Raw genomic sequence first — 15567 nt, 5'->3', positions numbered from 1 at the left:
CCTAAAAACACAAATGCCAGATCAGCAATATCTGCTCCGTGCTCTTATTTAAACATAAAGCGCGCTGTGCATGCGGGGCGTGATTGGTCTTTCGCATGGATGCAAGATGACGGGGGAGGGGAGGGTGAGGGGGAAGAAAAAAAACAAAAAAATCCCCACCACAACTCGGCCAATTAAAACAGAGCTGTTGCATGTCAGCTGTCCAGATTGCCACGCCCCCTGTTTGACAGTTCTCCAGATATTTATTCATCCGCACGCGTTATCGCGTGACCAAGATGAATCGAGACCAGCGTTCGAGCATCGCCGCAGCAGTCAATATCGCTCAAAGCCGTGCTGTAATTACATGCAAATGCAGATTAGCTATGAATATTTTAAAAAGGATTACAGAAAGAATGTGCAAGAAACACACAGAAATCGCTCTTTCAGCACCCCCACAAGAAAAAAAAAGAGAAAAACAAAATGAAACACTGCAGAGAAGGGGAGGAAAGGGGACACTTTTATATTCGCGTTTCCTCGGCTGTTATTATTCTTTTATTTGTTAACTCTTATTATTCAGACGCAAAGAAGAGGAAGTGCATGTGTAGGGAGAGGTGTATAAAGAAAAGTACAACAGCTCACTCAGTTGTCAACGACTTCAGAGAGACGGAGGAAAAGAGCGGGAAATTAGAGAGACACAATTAACGAACTTTTAATTCTGTACGTTTTGGTAATGAGTCCATCTTGGCGATGATTAGCCCTATGGGCACTGTCATCATAATTCTCCTTCTATTGTGGCGCGCACAAAGCGAGGGGATGAAAGACTGTACGTAGCACAAAGCTCCGGATTTGACGACTGACGTTGTCAGTCACAGATGTTTGGCTCTGTCACTCTTCCTCTCTTTTTTTTTTTTTTTTAATTCCTTCGCGGAGGCCAAAGGCACTCAGCGAAAGCTAACGGCTCCCTTTTTAATTGTAACCTGACAAAAGGGCTGCCTCTAATTTCGCGCGCGAGGCACAAAAGCTGCTCTCAGACATCATACTTACCGACGGCGGGGCGCCCGGCCGCGTCTGCACGGTGCTGCGTAAGATGAGTCACGGGCCGGCGTGTTCGGAGCGGCTCCGGGGAGGCGGAGCGCTAGCCGAGGCCGAAACAATAGCTGACGGGTGTTTAGTGTTGATTGGCGTTGCGCCGTTTGTTTCCCCGTGTTGCCTGTCAGTCTCTTGTCCCTGTCAATCAGCGTCTGGCAACAGCGTTATTACAAAACGCGTCTGTTTATCTGCGAGGTAGGCTACTGTAGCAAACGCGCAAATGGAGTCCTCGTGGAAATGCTGTTAACGTGCTAACGTGTGTGTCTCAACGGGGAGTTTTGCGACGACACTTCTAACGATTCGCAGAGAAGTGTACCGGGACCTCACGGTAGGAACCTTTTTATTCACCAAAGACGACCCGGATTGGCCTAGCGGTTCTAGCATCAGGTTGAGCTCGCGCAGCCGTGGCTATAAAACGGAACGGTGACGTTTGCAGTCTAGCGTAAGCAGACCACTCAGCAGCAGGGTCACGAGGACCCCGAGTCCTCTAAATAAAGTTCATCTTCATCCTTTAGGCTCCGTTGCATGGGCTGATTGTGTGATGGGTCTGACAGCAGATCCAGGCCCTGCTAAGTATCTGGGAGTAGGAACACGATAAGAGGCCAAGATGCGTGAGAAGCTGACTCTGGACCAGTAGCCCCAGTCCTATTCTAAGGTACTTAAGGTGTTAACACTGACCCAAGATCGTTAATTCATTTATCAGCGACGTGTGACGTCATTCGTCAAACTGTCAATTTCTTTGTCAGGCATGTACTTATTAGTATTATGTTGTTTTATGTTTTGAACAATTTACCAATGAAATCCCCAAAATTTGTAAAAAAAACAAAAAACAAACCAAGAAATGTGAAACAATCTGTTTTTATTGTTATTATCAATAAAATCACAATCACACAGCGGTTTGGTCGATCAGTCGGTGTAAGCTAACAGACCCCAGTGTGCGCAAGCGGTGGGCAAAACACTTGTGTGTTTAAGGCTTAAAGACTATGAACAGCAGCTGGAGAGAGAATCCTCAGGAAGAATGTGTGCTTAGCAGTAACACATGTCTATATACACAGCTTTTTAAACATTTAAAATTGTTTTTACCCCAGTTTTGACCCCAGCTGCCACCAGCACCGGAGGAGAGCGCCAACCACCAGCTCCACCCTCACCAGCGAGCAGAGACCCAGATTCGCTGGTACCATGGGACGAGTCTGGCATCACCAGGGGTTGGACCACCCCTCACCCAATGACAGGGCTAGCATAGATAGATAGATACTTTACTGGTCCCAAAGGAAATTTAGCAATTAGAGCACTAAGCCACATGATAGTCCCACCTTCATAATTCCCTTAGGCAAGTTTCAGAATGATGTCAAAAATTGGATTTTTTCTCATCCATATACATTCACTCTATATGTGACGTGTACCTTGGCATGAAGGCTGGAGGCTAGAGGGGGTGCCAGGCTGAGCACGTCTTCCTCTGTGCTTAAACTGGCATCTACAGGGCCAGGGTCAAATGTCATATATATGAATTCCAGAACAAACATGGAATAGGAATGGGGAATAGAATATGTAACACAGCAGGTTCACATAACACGGAGGTGCACACAACAGCACACACACACAACTCTACGCACACACACACAACTGCACATACAAATGGGCAAAACACTGCACTCTCGCCCTCTCGGTCCCTGCATCTGTCACACAATCACACAGCTGTACGGCAGCTAAGGCACTGTTTATTTTAAGACCCTATTAAGATATTTCACACGTAGCGTAAGCTATAACGGAAACACGATGACAGCAGATCCTGACAAATAGTCCTGTAATGGAAATCACAGCAGAGCACACGTGGGTGGTACAATACAGAGGCAGAAAGAAGCAGAGCCGCTGTACGGCGATGAAAGGCTGGGACGAGCCCTGCAGAACACGTCTTAACAGTGCCAGCAGAGTCAAGTCAAACTCTGCTGGCTCCGCCCACATCTGGGAGTGCTGAAAGGTAGCAGGCCTCGAGGAAGTGTGTGTCACTCACGAGTTAATGAACAGCGTGGCTGTTTCTCTTACCCAAGTACATTAGTTTATTTTTATTTATTTTTTTAGTTAATTTTTTTACCCCAGTAATTTAGCAGATGATTAAACTTGCTATTACAGTCCTAATAGGCATATGGTAGCAAGCCCTGTTACCACAGAAATATCATACCTAACATCAGTTAATATTCAAAATTCTTTGGCAGCCATGTTCGACTGACTGACCCAAATAGGTCAAAGATGACTGTTGATGTACCAGGGTGCAGTTGGTTATGTCTGTTCCAAATATAATTCCCCATAAGTGTCTGGACCAAGTGTACAAGCAGGCAGGCTGAGGAGAGTGAGTTAACCAACTAAAGGAGGCTCATCACGTCAATAAAGCGTATGTCAACACCGCAACCGGGGAGTGAGACAATCGAAAATATAGCCACAAACAAAGCCCCTCCCACGCTGCTACAAGAGTGACAGTGCCACACTCGCCTAAGCCACCACTTCAGGAGTGTGCATGAGAGAGAGAGAGAGAGAGAGAGAGAGAGAGAGCAAAAACTGGAGGTCCAGCTGGAGAGAGGCACTCGGAGCAGGGGCAGAGAGCAGTGCTGTGTTCAGGAAGCCGCCTGCGCTCAGCTGTGCCGCCTGCGCTCCGCTGTGCCGCGTGGCCTGGGCAATCAAAGAGCGCTTTTCTTCCCTATTGAGTTTGCACAGGCGCAGGGGTCGACCCGCCTTTCACGGGCCGCGGAGGAGAAGAATGAATAAGCGGGCTTTGTGTGAGACGACAGCGGCTTATTGCCGTGTGGGCGGTCGCATGTAATGCCATCTCCTCCAGCTTTGACGGAATAAAGGCGAGAGACAGAGAAAGAGAGAGAGAGAACCAGAGAGGAAGACGCAAAAGAGTGGACACGCTCCCTCGCTTTGTCTAGCCGTGCCATGTAAACATTTGGATGGACTGTGAACTTGAGATAAGTGCGCATACGAATGAGTGCCCAGCGTCACCTAGACTGGGCCGCATCAGCATAGACCCTGCCGGCCGCAGACGGGACTGCGAAGGCCCAGGTGGGATCAGGAACAGAAGGCGCGGGTGCATACCAGACGCCTTCCCGTGCATCCAGGACATGGACGTTTTTATTATGACACAGGAAAAGAACCTAAGGCTGGAGGATTGGTATTTGGCTACTTAATTTGCTATGTCCACTTCCACAGACACAAACTTGATCAGATTATAAATAAATAAACAAATACCCTGAAAAAACCCCCTAAACATTATACTCCAAAGGAACAACGTCAAAGACATCTATCAAAAACATGTTTGAAACTGTTGTGAGAATGCACGCACATGCACACGCAAAGAGAGACTGAGAGAAAAAGAGAGAGATTACAAATGATATGGAAGGTCATATCGTACCATCCACGTCAGCAGTGGTTCCAAACGTGCTCGCACAAACGTTCCGGAGCGCGCATTACCGGGTCCGGTTGTTTAGGCAATAACATACGCAGTAGTCAGAGCCGTTACAGTTAGCTTTTCATCTGGCATCACTACTTTAGGGAAAAGGTTATTCAGTCAGGAATAGTAGAAAAATTTAAGACTGAAAGAGAGTTTAATTGCTGTACGTTTCACTTTCATTGCCAAAGAGTCACTCGACTCGCCGACGGCACTTAATCCGGGTTTAAGACGATTAACACACTGATATTTGTGTTCTCTGCTTTTCTAGCGAAACCCCTAAATGTCACGGAGGAGGCCAATTTAAATTCACGGCTCTCGGTCGGGCTGGAAAGATAACATCATCTTTTCTCCTTAGCCGATATAGATTACAAATCCGAACTGAAGGCTTTCGCGCAGGCAATTAGTTGTGGCTTTGCTCCGCAAATGAAAGATCCCTGCAAATCAGACCTCTGAGTCTTCATCATCCCCCTCATCATCAATATATCTAGCCTATTATTGGCCCGGGGCTCAAATGAGCTCGCTCAGTAAAAGATCTACCTGAGAGGGACGTGGCGGCGGCCTGACACTCCTGGAGTGAACAGACGGAGGGAACTCATTTGATCAGATGATTAATAACTCATAATCCCCGATCACTCCGTCGCTGAACAAAATGTCTCACGAGATGCTCCGATTTTAAACTCACTAATGCCCTACATTTTCTCTGCGTGTAGAGCACCTTTCAGGCTACTCACAACAATACGCCTACCCCATATTTTAGGGAGAGTATAGCTTCCAATCAAAAGATTTGTCTATACCTTTATCCCAAATGTATACCGGTTTAGCCCCTACCGCTTATTTTTAATTTGTCCAATCTGAGAGAATCCACATGCAGTCGGGTCCCGTCGGCGCAGGGCCGTCCTCCGCTGTTCTGATCGTTTCCGTAGCTTTTAACAGCTGTGCATCCGAACCGGAGAGGGCCGGTGTCTTCGCATGCGGCTGTGCAGTCTAATCGTCTGAAATCTATTCGTTACGGTATTCTATCCAGAACAGGTGGACCGGTAGACCTATATTCATTTGACATGACAGGCTGCAAAAGGGCGACGTGGGATTTGTAGGGCGTAAAAGATCACAGAAAATAAGCGGTAGTGAAAAAGGTTTATCGCTTATAATCACAGTGCAACATAATTCGGAATAGACTTTTCTTTCTGTCTGTAGGCTAACTATCGAATCCAATGGTACTAACACATAAATAACAATGGCAAGATGAGATTCAGAAACTTGACTGCGCGTTGGCTAGAGCTGCTTTGCGCTCTCTCTCCATCTCTCTCTGTGCGTGCGTGCGTGCGTGTGTGTGTGTGTGTGTGCGCGCGTCTTTGTGTATTCAGTGATTCAGTGTATCTTCGGTTCTTACCACCACCATGTGGAGATCCAGACCACTGTAGATCATTACTTTAAAGAACAACAGCAACCACAACAACAACAGCAACAACAATAACAACAACAACCCTGACTTTCTTGAATTATTCATCACTTGAAAACACTTGCAAATAAATTAATACGATATTGATCAGGCTACATAAGAAAGCCTAAATTGTTTTTGCTTGTGTGTGTGTGTGTGTGTGTGTGTGTATATATATAAAATCACACACACACACGCGCGCGCGCGCGCGCGCATATATATAGTCACACACGTGTGTGTGTGTGTGTGTGTGTGTGTGATTTTCATTGAATACCCTATAATAATAATAAATAAATACAGAACATAGACCTAGACTTTCTTGCGTTCAAATGAACCAAACTAAACGCTGTCCATTGTGAAGACAAAACCCGACGATGCACACGAGCCCAACGCCTCACTGACTTTTACACAGAATCCAAAATACACACGATAGTCCGTTAAATTCTTCCTTCTGCAAGGAACGGGCTGAGAATAACAATACGCGAACGGAACAACCGGACAAGCGTCCAAGGGACACGTGTAATAGCCATTGAATGCTTCATTCTGTCTCCACTCTCCAGCCTATTCAACAGTGCCATTCTGTGCGCGGCGCTGAAGGAATATCATTGCCTCGTTTGAGATTCCTTTGCTCTCGCTGCATCTTACAAAACGAATTTAATTCAACGATAAGAAAAGCAAAGCAAAAAAAGAAAAGTACATTTGGCATTAACGCTCCTAATGGGAACTCCTTGCAACAAATCACAAGATTGTGTACTTTTCATATTACGGCGTGATGGACAATTGCCAGAGCCTCTTTATCGTCACTAAGTGACTTTGGCGTTAAAAGCGGGGCCGTGCATTCAGCCGTGAGAAGAAATGAACGCTGTTTCCGCGGGATATGGTGCACCGAGACCTTGTCATCGAAATGCAACGAGGCACCCCATCAAAGGCAGAAAAGTAAACAGACCGAGTGCGTGCGTGCACGCGCGCCGCTATAGGACAAGTGCATGACCAGCTCGCGCACCAGGCATCGATAACGCGATCACCCACCTTGCTGTGAGTCGCTCACGCGGACCGCCACTGAAGTGACGAGGACAGCGAAGTAACACAGAGAAGACGCCAGCTTCATGTTTAGGGTGACAGAAACTCCTGTGTCTCACATGTCCGATAACATATCCCTTTTTTGGCTCGGAAAGGAAGAACCGACTGCTATAGCAAATTCTCGAGTGCTGTTTTTTTGTTGTTTTTTTTTTTTTATTTTTTTTTTAAACTGGCTCAAAATACTCCTCGTGTTTAGTTTTGGAGAAGCGTCGTTCGAAAAGATGTGAAAGTTCAGACGGCAGTGAAGCGGTTTGTAAAGCGATTTGACAGGAACGCGATATAATGCTCATACTATTACTCCCGTCAGACCTCGCTATGCAGCGACGCCACAAGCCCTTCTGACACACCCCCACAAACTTCTTCCCTCCCTTTTGTCGTCTGATTGGTCCAAAGTCAGCATAATTACATGTAAACCCGCCCTTCACAATTCGATGTACATCGTCATTGGTCCAGTGGGTATTGCGTCCAAGTACACCTGTCTCGTTGTATAGAGAATAACTAATAAACTATCCGTTAACTTCCGAAACAGTTGTTCCCCAAGATGACTCTCTCATATATAATATCTATGAAATACACACACACACACGCGCGCGCGCGCAGGCGCACGCGCGCACACACACACACACACACACACACAGACACACACACACACATATTTGCGATTTGCAGTAAATCTGCAGTAACTCAACACAACGAAGTCCTCTCACTGACACGCCCACTTCACACCTGCCCCTACCATAAAAGGTGAGCGAGCGCATCCTGCAGTTACAATATGCTAGAACATTTGTTGTGTCTTTGTGACACTTGGTCATTTCTTACATATGTATACGTACACACACACACACACACACACACACACACACAGATAGCGAGAGATAGAATTATAAAGAGAGGTACATTAAATACTACAGGCCCGTTCTTTAGCCTGTTTAAATGATTTACCACCGAGCATATGAAATAAATGAGATAGTAAATGTTGACAAAGAGCCTAGGTTTTCCAGCCAGAATCTAAGAGCTAACACTGCCCTGGATAAAGGTTTGGTGCTGTTCCCATTTCGCCCAGTGTCCAGATTAACAATCAGCCCATAACCTTTAGTAAAACCACTTTCTTAACACTCCCAAGAGATTCTAGAAATTCTAGAAAACTGCTGTCTACCAGGTGTGCGCCACTTCCGCAGTGCCGCTGCTGTACATACCTTCCACCACAGGGGGGAGACATTTCCCCACCTCATGATTCAAACTCGGCAGAGCGATCAAGTTGTTTCAAATCAACTTTTCGACCTTTCTTTGACATTTTATTAAAACATATTAAGAAAATGTTGCCCAGCGGGACCTGTGTAATGTATATCATTAACCACGTGGGCTTATTACATTAAGAATTAAATAAACATGCCATCTGATATTTAGTTGGACACTTTTAGAACTTTATCACAAACTTAACCCCAAACAATTCACCAGCAGAATGTTTTTAAAATGCTTATAAAATATTTTTTCTCTGAAGCTTACTATGTAACGTAATCTGCAGGACTACAAACGGAATCTCTGGTTCTGCCCCTCCCGTGATAGGTTTATACGGCTAATCTTATACATAACTTCATGATTTCTTTAATGATTGCGGATTAAAAGACAAACAACTACCAATAAAGCCTACCCCTCGGGAGACCCTCCTGCGAATATGCAATTCACACATACTCACGCAATGCCCGAATAATGAAGTAGCTTTATCCAGCCAGGCCGAGTCGTGCGTTGACCCCTGTCCGTCTCTCTCTCTCCCACCGTCTCTCATTACACTCACTGCATTCAAAACACACCAGTCACATTCAGGGGCACGGCACAAAAGACTAACAACGCTGCATTCTGGGTAGCCACAGTAGTTCATCTATAGACGAATACTGTTCCCTCACAGACGGGTATGTCAGCAAATAAGAGCACTCAACGCCGCAAATCGAACCAGGGCCCCGAATTGCACGTGTAAAGTAGGGGCGAGCACCTCGCATATCTGCAGCGCGGGGGTGGCGTGGGTGACGGGGGGGGGGGGGGGGGGGGGCGATGTTTGAGGTGGAGATTGTGGCCCTTAATAGTGAACTGAGCTACGCTTACGATGAACTTATCGGTGTAGTATAAATACCACACAGGGTAGCCCAAGCGTAACGCTAGAAAGACTTAGACGGCTATTGCGCTGTGAAGCTCTTTGTAAACGTATTTAAAAAAAAAACCGTATTTATATGTAGGTTATGCATGCAAAACCAGGGCAAATGCAACACATCAGGATGAGCCGCAGATGCACTTACGCGACAGCATTTGTGTTAATCATCAGTTCCTTGAAGGTACACTGTGACGTCATTGATATATGGTGCAGTTTTTCTTTGCTGATATGAGATCAACATAAAATGGGAAAGGCAGAGGATGAAATCGACCTCAAAACTGTTTTGATTCGTCATGAAAGACTCCTACCTGAGCTTTATGACACAGTTTCAAATGAGATGAAAAAATAGAGATTACTCTTACGTAACACCGCCACTTCCAATAAACACCAACAGCCTCGTAAAAAAAAAAAAAAAAAAAAAAAAAAAAAAAGGGTATGGTCCTATAAATCAAAAACCTTTACAACGAATATTGTTCAATTTTACAATCTAAATTCACGCGTCTAAGATCACTTCTGCGAATTACTTAAACCACAACCTTTAAAAGCGTTTTCTAACTAAAATAAAAATAAATAAATAACAGATTCTATATCCGAGCTAATAATTTCCCTTCACACTCCGAAGGTCTGTGGCTAAATGTGATATTTAGGGGTCTCCGAATCAAGGTGCGCGCTCAGTCATCCGCGTGTGAACGCGGCCCGGAATGTCCCGCGCGCCAAGGAGCCCCTGGAGAGCGAATCACGGTTACGTACGCGCGATTAAGCGTGCGCCGTCATAGCCAACCGCGCTCATCGCAGCCTGATGGAGGAATCGGCGCGTGTGTAAGTGTCTCACGTTTGGCGAGTCGCTTCCACCTCGCTCTGAAGGACGCTTGGGTGTGCGTGCCACAGACTCAGGGATGCGCGAGGAGACGCGCGCGCAGGCCACGGTCGAATCTATGCAAGAGTATATCGTTTTTTGAGGGTGCTTGGTGCGATGATGATGGAAAGACGAGTGAAGGAGTGTAGAGTCACAGAGGTTAAGAGATTTAGAGAGAGAGAGACTACTTACTAGCCCTCATCTGCTTAGCTGAGCGGATAGACACCACGTGCCTTTGTGACGGTGACGCAGACTGAACACCTTGACGTTGCAAAATTACTGAGTTCAGAGGCGGCCACAAAAGCGTTGGTGTGACTAACGGACTCGGGGATGGATGGTTCCTCCACACCAGCCCCGCCTAGAGAATCAGGGCAGGACGGCACGAAAGGGCTATTCGTTGGGAAATGCTGCCATCTAGAGGACCAGAGTACGGCAGTCATCCTCGCCAAAGAAGTCATTCGAGGAGGAGGTTGTACTGCTGACGCCTCATTAAAGGAAAAGGCAGCGGTGCCCTAAAAGTAGTGAAGACTTCATCAGCTCCTCCGGACAATGGTTCGTCAAAGCCGAGCCATACTGTGCACGCAGAATGTCACAATAACATCCGTAAACATTTGAAAATAAATAAGTTGAAAGCGTGCCGTCTGCCAGATGCGAGCTAGAATGGCAATGAAAAGCAATGTCACGCCTCTTTTAATCGTTCGTTTCATTTGTGTTAATTTTTGTTTGAGAAAATTGAATTAAGATAAAATAAAATTCAAGATAGATGAAATTAATTAACATTAATCAAATTCATTAAAACAATTATAAGCATATCTTATAACTAATTATGGCTATTTACCTCACAAAGTGAACAGTAAAATCAGCCAGGACTGATTATAAGCCCACTGTGCCAAATAGTTAAGAATATATGCAATTAAAATAAGATTGAAATACTGGAAAATTAGGTGATTTTTATCTATACTGCAGACCGGCCACCACCACTAGGGGGCAGGAACACCTCTGAGTAGACAGAACTGATTCCCTCATTCTGTGTGTGTACTCTACGTTTATTTCTGCGACTGAATACATCTGGACACAGACAAGGTTAGTGAGGAATTTTGATTTCTTCACACAAAGAGGACAGATATGAAGGACAAGGACAATGAGAAACACATAAATAAACTGACATTTCAGCAAGACAATGTGTACTAACAAGTTATTACATCCTACGTAAAAGTTGGCTACTACATAAATCTCAAAAATGTCTCACTCCAGAACTTAAGGGAAGCTTGAGAAACAAGCTTTGAGAAACTCTAATTTGTGGTTGAAAATGTACCAAGAAGCATGATGACCTTGGTTTATATATGTCAAGAAATTGCTAACACACACACACACACACACACACACACACACACACACTGATTACCATTATATGGAACATGGTACACAACAATAAACACATATAATAAGAGGTCTATGAAATCAAATGTATCCTCTCCTTTCCAGGCACAACTCTAATTTATAGTTGAGAAGTTTCCTGCAGAGTACAGCACAACCAAATTTGATGCCCAAATGAATATTAGAAGGAGATGTAGGTTCTTGTGTCTAACTCTCTCTCTCTCTCTCTCTCTCTTTATACCTTTACTGTCATGAACGTCATTCATTTCACACCTGATGGTGGCTGATACAATGTATGAACTCTGTTTGTCTGCACTAGCACCATGCTTAACAGTTTCCCACATCTACTGTTTAATTGCCATTAAGTGATTTACATGCTCACAGTTTAATTGCCATTAACTGATTCACATGCTCACAGTTTAATTGCCATTAACTGATTCACATGCTCAGTTTAATTGCCATTAACTGATTCACATGCTCACTGTTTAATTGCTATTAATTGATTCACATGCTCAGTTTAATTGCCATTAACTGATTCACATGCTCACTGTTTAATTGCCATTAACTGATGCACATGCTCACTGTTTAATTGCGTTTGACAACTGTGAGATTTTTGGCCCTTTATTCTCTTCACCCCCCCCCCCATGCACAATTAGAGAAAGAAGAGAAACATAGTGATAGAAAAGCAGAAAAGAGAGGGAATGAATAAGTGAGAGAGAAAGAGAGACGTGGAGAAAGAGTGGCAGAGATACTGACAGAGATTGCACACCCGTTTGCCTACACAGCATGTCATTCAGTCAGACAGTGATCCTGTCTGCAGAGAAGGCAGCCCAGTCTGTGTGCTATCTTCCCAGCCTGAGTCATAGCCAGCCTGGTCTGTCTTAGCCCACACCCGGGTGTAGCAGGGCAGGGTATGTGTAGCACCATTAACTCTCACAGTCCCAGGCTGCAGTCAAACACTGGTATGTGTGATGATCTAAAGTGTGATGACAGAACAGGCAAACCACAGCTTTCATACAATCATTTGTTCCTGGCCCTGTGGATGAGAACCACCCCAATCGTATTGCTTGCAGACATAGAACTTCCCCAAGTGTAAGTCACTCTGGGTAAGAGCGTCTGCCAAACGCCATAAGTGCAAATGTAAAGTGCATCTCTAATAGCTTTTCCTCAAATCTGAAATGGATATATGTATTTTTTTGGTTAGATCAAATCATTCTCTTACAATATGCACTGCTGATTTGAGGATTTGAGTCAATTATAACTTTACTCTTCCGTAATTTGTACTCTGGAAATTCCAGTTCCATTGTAGAAGCACTTACTATAAATATTGCGACTGCAGACCACAATAATAAAAACCTTTGTGAGCATGTTCAGGCACGTGTGTGCACGCACATGTGTGTGCATGCGTTCGTGTACTTTATCACGCTGTAGTACTTTGTCAGAGGCTCATGTACATGTCTGCCAGGTTCCTGTCTAGCTATCAGACTGCAGCTCTGTCCCTAGCATCTTCAGGGGAGGAGACATCTTGAAAGCCAACTGAGACCAACACCTATTTCCTTGCCTTCCCAGAAGCTTTGCAGTTTAAAGACCACACCCTACACGCTGCAGTGAGTATCACTCTGAGCAGGCTTTCTCTGTGAAACACCGGGCGCCTGGGAAGCCCTGACAGTGAGGTGCCCTGTTCTTCACACCTGTCATTTGGTTGGGCAACACAGGGGGCGCTGTTTTAACCTGCAGATGCATGTTGGATCAGCAAATACTGGATGAGTAAAAACCTCACACCCAGTTCTGGACATGAACAGTATCAGGAGATTAGAAATCAAATTACTGATGTTTTTCCACTGAAACAATACAGAAGCACACCTACATAAACAGACACCATGCCAACACAAAACGTTGCAGATTAAAAAAGTGTTTGGTTTTTTTTGTCTCAAATTGTTCTTTTGTTCTTTTCCAAATAGTGTGTCTATCCTTATATTATTCCAACATGGCATTGCACTGGGCAACATGATTGTAGCCCTACTTGTTTTGGATGGAAGTGATTCATTGTGAATTATAAAAGGAAACTTCCAAAGGTCAAACAAACAAAGTGTTTGGTGTAGGCATATGTGTTTGTAGTACTATTTCCCCTAAACCAATCAGAATATACATGCAGCTCCGTTTGAAGCTGGTGAAGTAGTTCAGAACTTATGGCAGGATAAGATACTTGTACGTCACTTGTTTTGTGGAGAATCATCACATTGGGTGTGCCATATTTGGAAAATTCTGTGTTTGGAAACAAAGCACCTTGGTTTTTTTTTGACAGTTGGTGGTGAACTAAAATAGCCCCAGCAGAAAGAGAGCATAAACTGTAAAAGATTACGATGACTTGTCTAGAGAACTAGCCTACTGTGTTTCCAGAAGAGTCCTACTCCAGGATCCAGCTTGGGTGATTCACTGCTCATGAATCTGGGAGAGTCCGAACTGAAGACTTATTAATATTAATGTCACGGAGAACTCCACAACTGTGGCACTGAGATTTTTAAACTGTCACACTCCTGCAAAAATGATCTGCACAACATGTTTTCCAATGAGGTTCTAGTTTACAACCTCCAAAATGTTGGGTGTTGCAAAACAACACACTGGTAACCATGGTGATGTGACTCACCTAATCCAGCGAGGTGACAGGTATAGCCTCATGACTCAGGCCTTGTACTGGATCCTGCTCTCCTCGCTAACTTAGCAGGTGAGCTCTAACTTGCTGAAGTTTTTGTCCTTATTATATGGGAAGCAGGACTGTCACCAGCACAGTGGCTTTGGGATTGTCATTTAATAGCAGCAAAGTTGCTTTGACATGAATACATCTGCATTAAAATAGTTTTGCAAGAAACAAATATGTAAATAAACACATAATTCTGGAAAATGTTAATTAAACACAAATTGCATGTAACATCACTATGCATTGTACCATACATGTGTGGCATGGCATGCAGGAACAGAAACAGGGTCGTTTCCTTATTCCTTTAGCAGCACAAATGTCACTAAGAACTAAGAAGCTGTTAAGAACATTGAATCCAGAGGATTCTACAGTGTACTGGTACTATTACTGTAAACAATATTCATATTCAAAGTGTGTTGTAGGTAACTGGCAGTATAATGGATCTCTTATTGTCTCTTAACGGTAGAGTTTTACTTCATACAGTAGGTCTCCCAGCCTTACACGTGCCCTATGTCACCCAGTGAGTTCTGTCGAACAGGGCTTCTGTTCTACTAAAGGCCAAGATATGAAACAGAAAGGTAGGATATAATATTACAATCACAATACAGCAATACAATACAAAAGCAAACTACACATTTTTTGTAATACAGATTAAAATTTTACTGAAATGTAATGATTCATTCAATTGTCAGTAATCTTGACTGAGACATAAGTAGATATTGAAAAAAAAAGTAATGCATTGTTTAACATAGGTCATCTTTGTAAGGCAGCCAGGATGTAAGAAAACATGTTGGGACACTTTATAAAAATGATGTTTGTTTGTTTATAATAAAGATTTGTATCTGATCCAAACCCTCATTTTTCCTAAATGGAAAATCTTATTCTGATTTCTGTTTGAGATTCAGATTTTGTCAGCCTGTGCATTAGGCAAGGCACAACTGTTGTTTAACTGTTAACTTCATTTAACCTGTTGTTAGGTAGTTTAACCATGACCTTCATTTAACCTGTAGTTAGGTAGTTTAACTGTTACCTTCACTGAACCTGTTGTTAGGTAGTTTAACCGTTACCTTCATTTAACCTCTTGTTAGATAGTTTAACCGTTACCTTCATTTAACCTGTTGTTGGGTAGTTTAACTGTTATCTTCATTTAACCTGTTGTTAGGTAGTTTAACCTGTTGTTGGGTAGTTTAACCGTTACCTTCATTTAACTGCGTGTGATCAGAGTCAACGACGTGCAGTGGGAATGGCTGTGAAATGATGGCGTGATGGCCGCCTCTTCCTTTGAGTCTGTCCTGTTATGGAAGGTCACGGTACTGTTGTAGGAGGCTATGTAGGTGACGAAAATTGTCGGAGTTGTATTTCGTGACTTTTTAATTTGTAGGCTACGACATACCACACGTTTATTCGAATTTCTTTCAAACGTTTTAAGTACTAAATAAACGTGGTAGCATTTCTTTCC

General features: G+C 43.9%; 1 protein-coding gene and 1 long non-coding RNA gene across 9 annotated transcripts in view; one reads left to right on the top strand and one right to left on the bottom strand.

Annotated features, from left to right (window-relative positions):
- The window catches only part of erbb4b (erb-b2 receptor tyrosine kinase 4b), a 240489-nt gene extending 233047 nt beyond the window's left edge, over positions 1–7442 (bottom strand). For 3 of the 7 annotated variants that reach the window (XR_014123368.1, XM_081713213.1, XM_035520983.2), the window contains exon 1: positions 6981–7441. Coding sequence is in view for 3 of the 7 variants with exons in the window: in XM_035520983.2 (XP_035376876.1) it covers positions 6981–7059 (79 nt within the window). In the remaining 4 variants the exon portion in view is untranslated. Of the gene's footprint in view, positions 1–1023; positions 1337–6980 lie in introns of those variants that run through there. The other 4 variants (XM_035520991.2, XM_081713214.1, XM_081713212.1 and 1 more) reach the window with 2 other exon arrangements.
- LOC145657564 (uncharacterized) lies at positions 1257–7204 on the top strand. 2 transcript variants are annotated; one of them, XR_014123370.1, is made up of 3 exons: positions 1257–1396; positions 1584–1723; positions 2157–7204. It is a non-coding gene; the product is annotated as an uncharacterized LOC145657564 (long non-coding RNA). The 2 variants fall into 2 exon arrangements; XR_014123369.1 differs by having other exon boundaries at positions 1584–7204.
- Positions 7443–15567: the final 8125 nt, after the last annotated feature.

This window comes from Electrophorus electricus, chromosome 4, assembly GCF_041902795.1.
Source record: "Electrophorus electricus isolate QZ-2024a chromosome 4, ASM4190279v1, whole genome shotgun sequence".
In the NCBI taxonomy this organism is placed as follows: domain Eukaryota; kingdom Metazoa; phylum Chordata; class Actinopteri; order Gymnotiformes; family Gymnotidae; genus Electrophorus; species Electrophorus electricus.
Note: the sequence above shows the minus strand (reverse complement) of the source record. Positions and strands in the feature narration are given on the sequence as shown.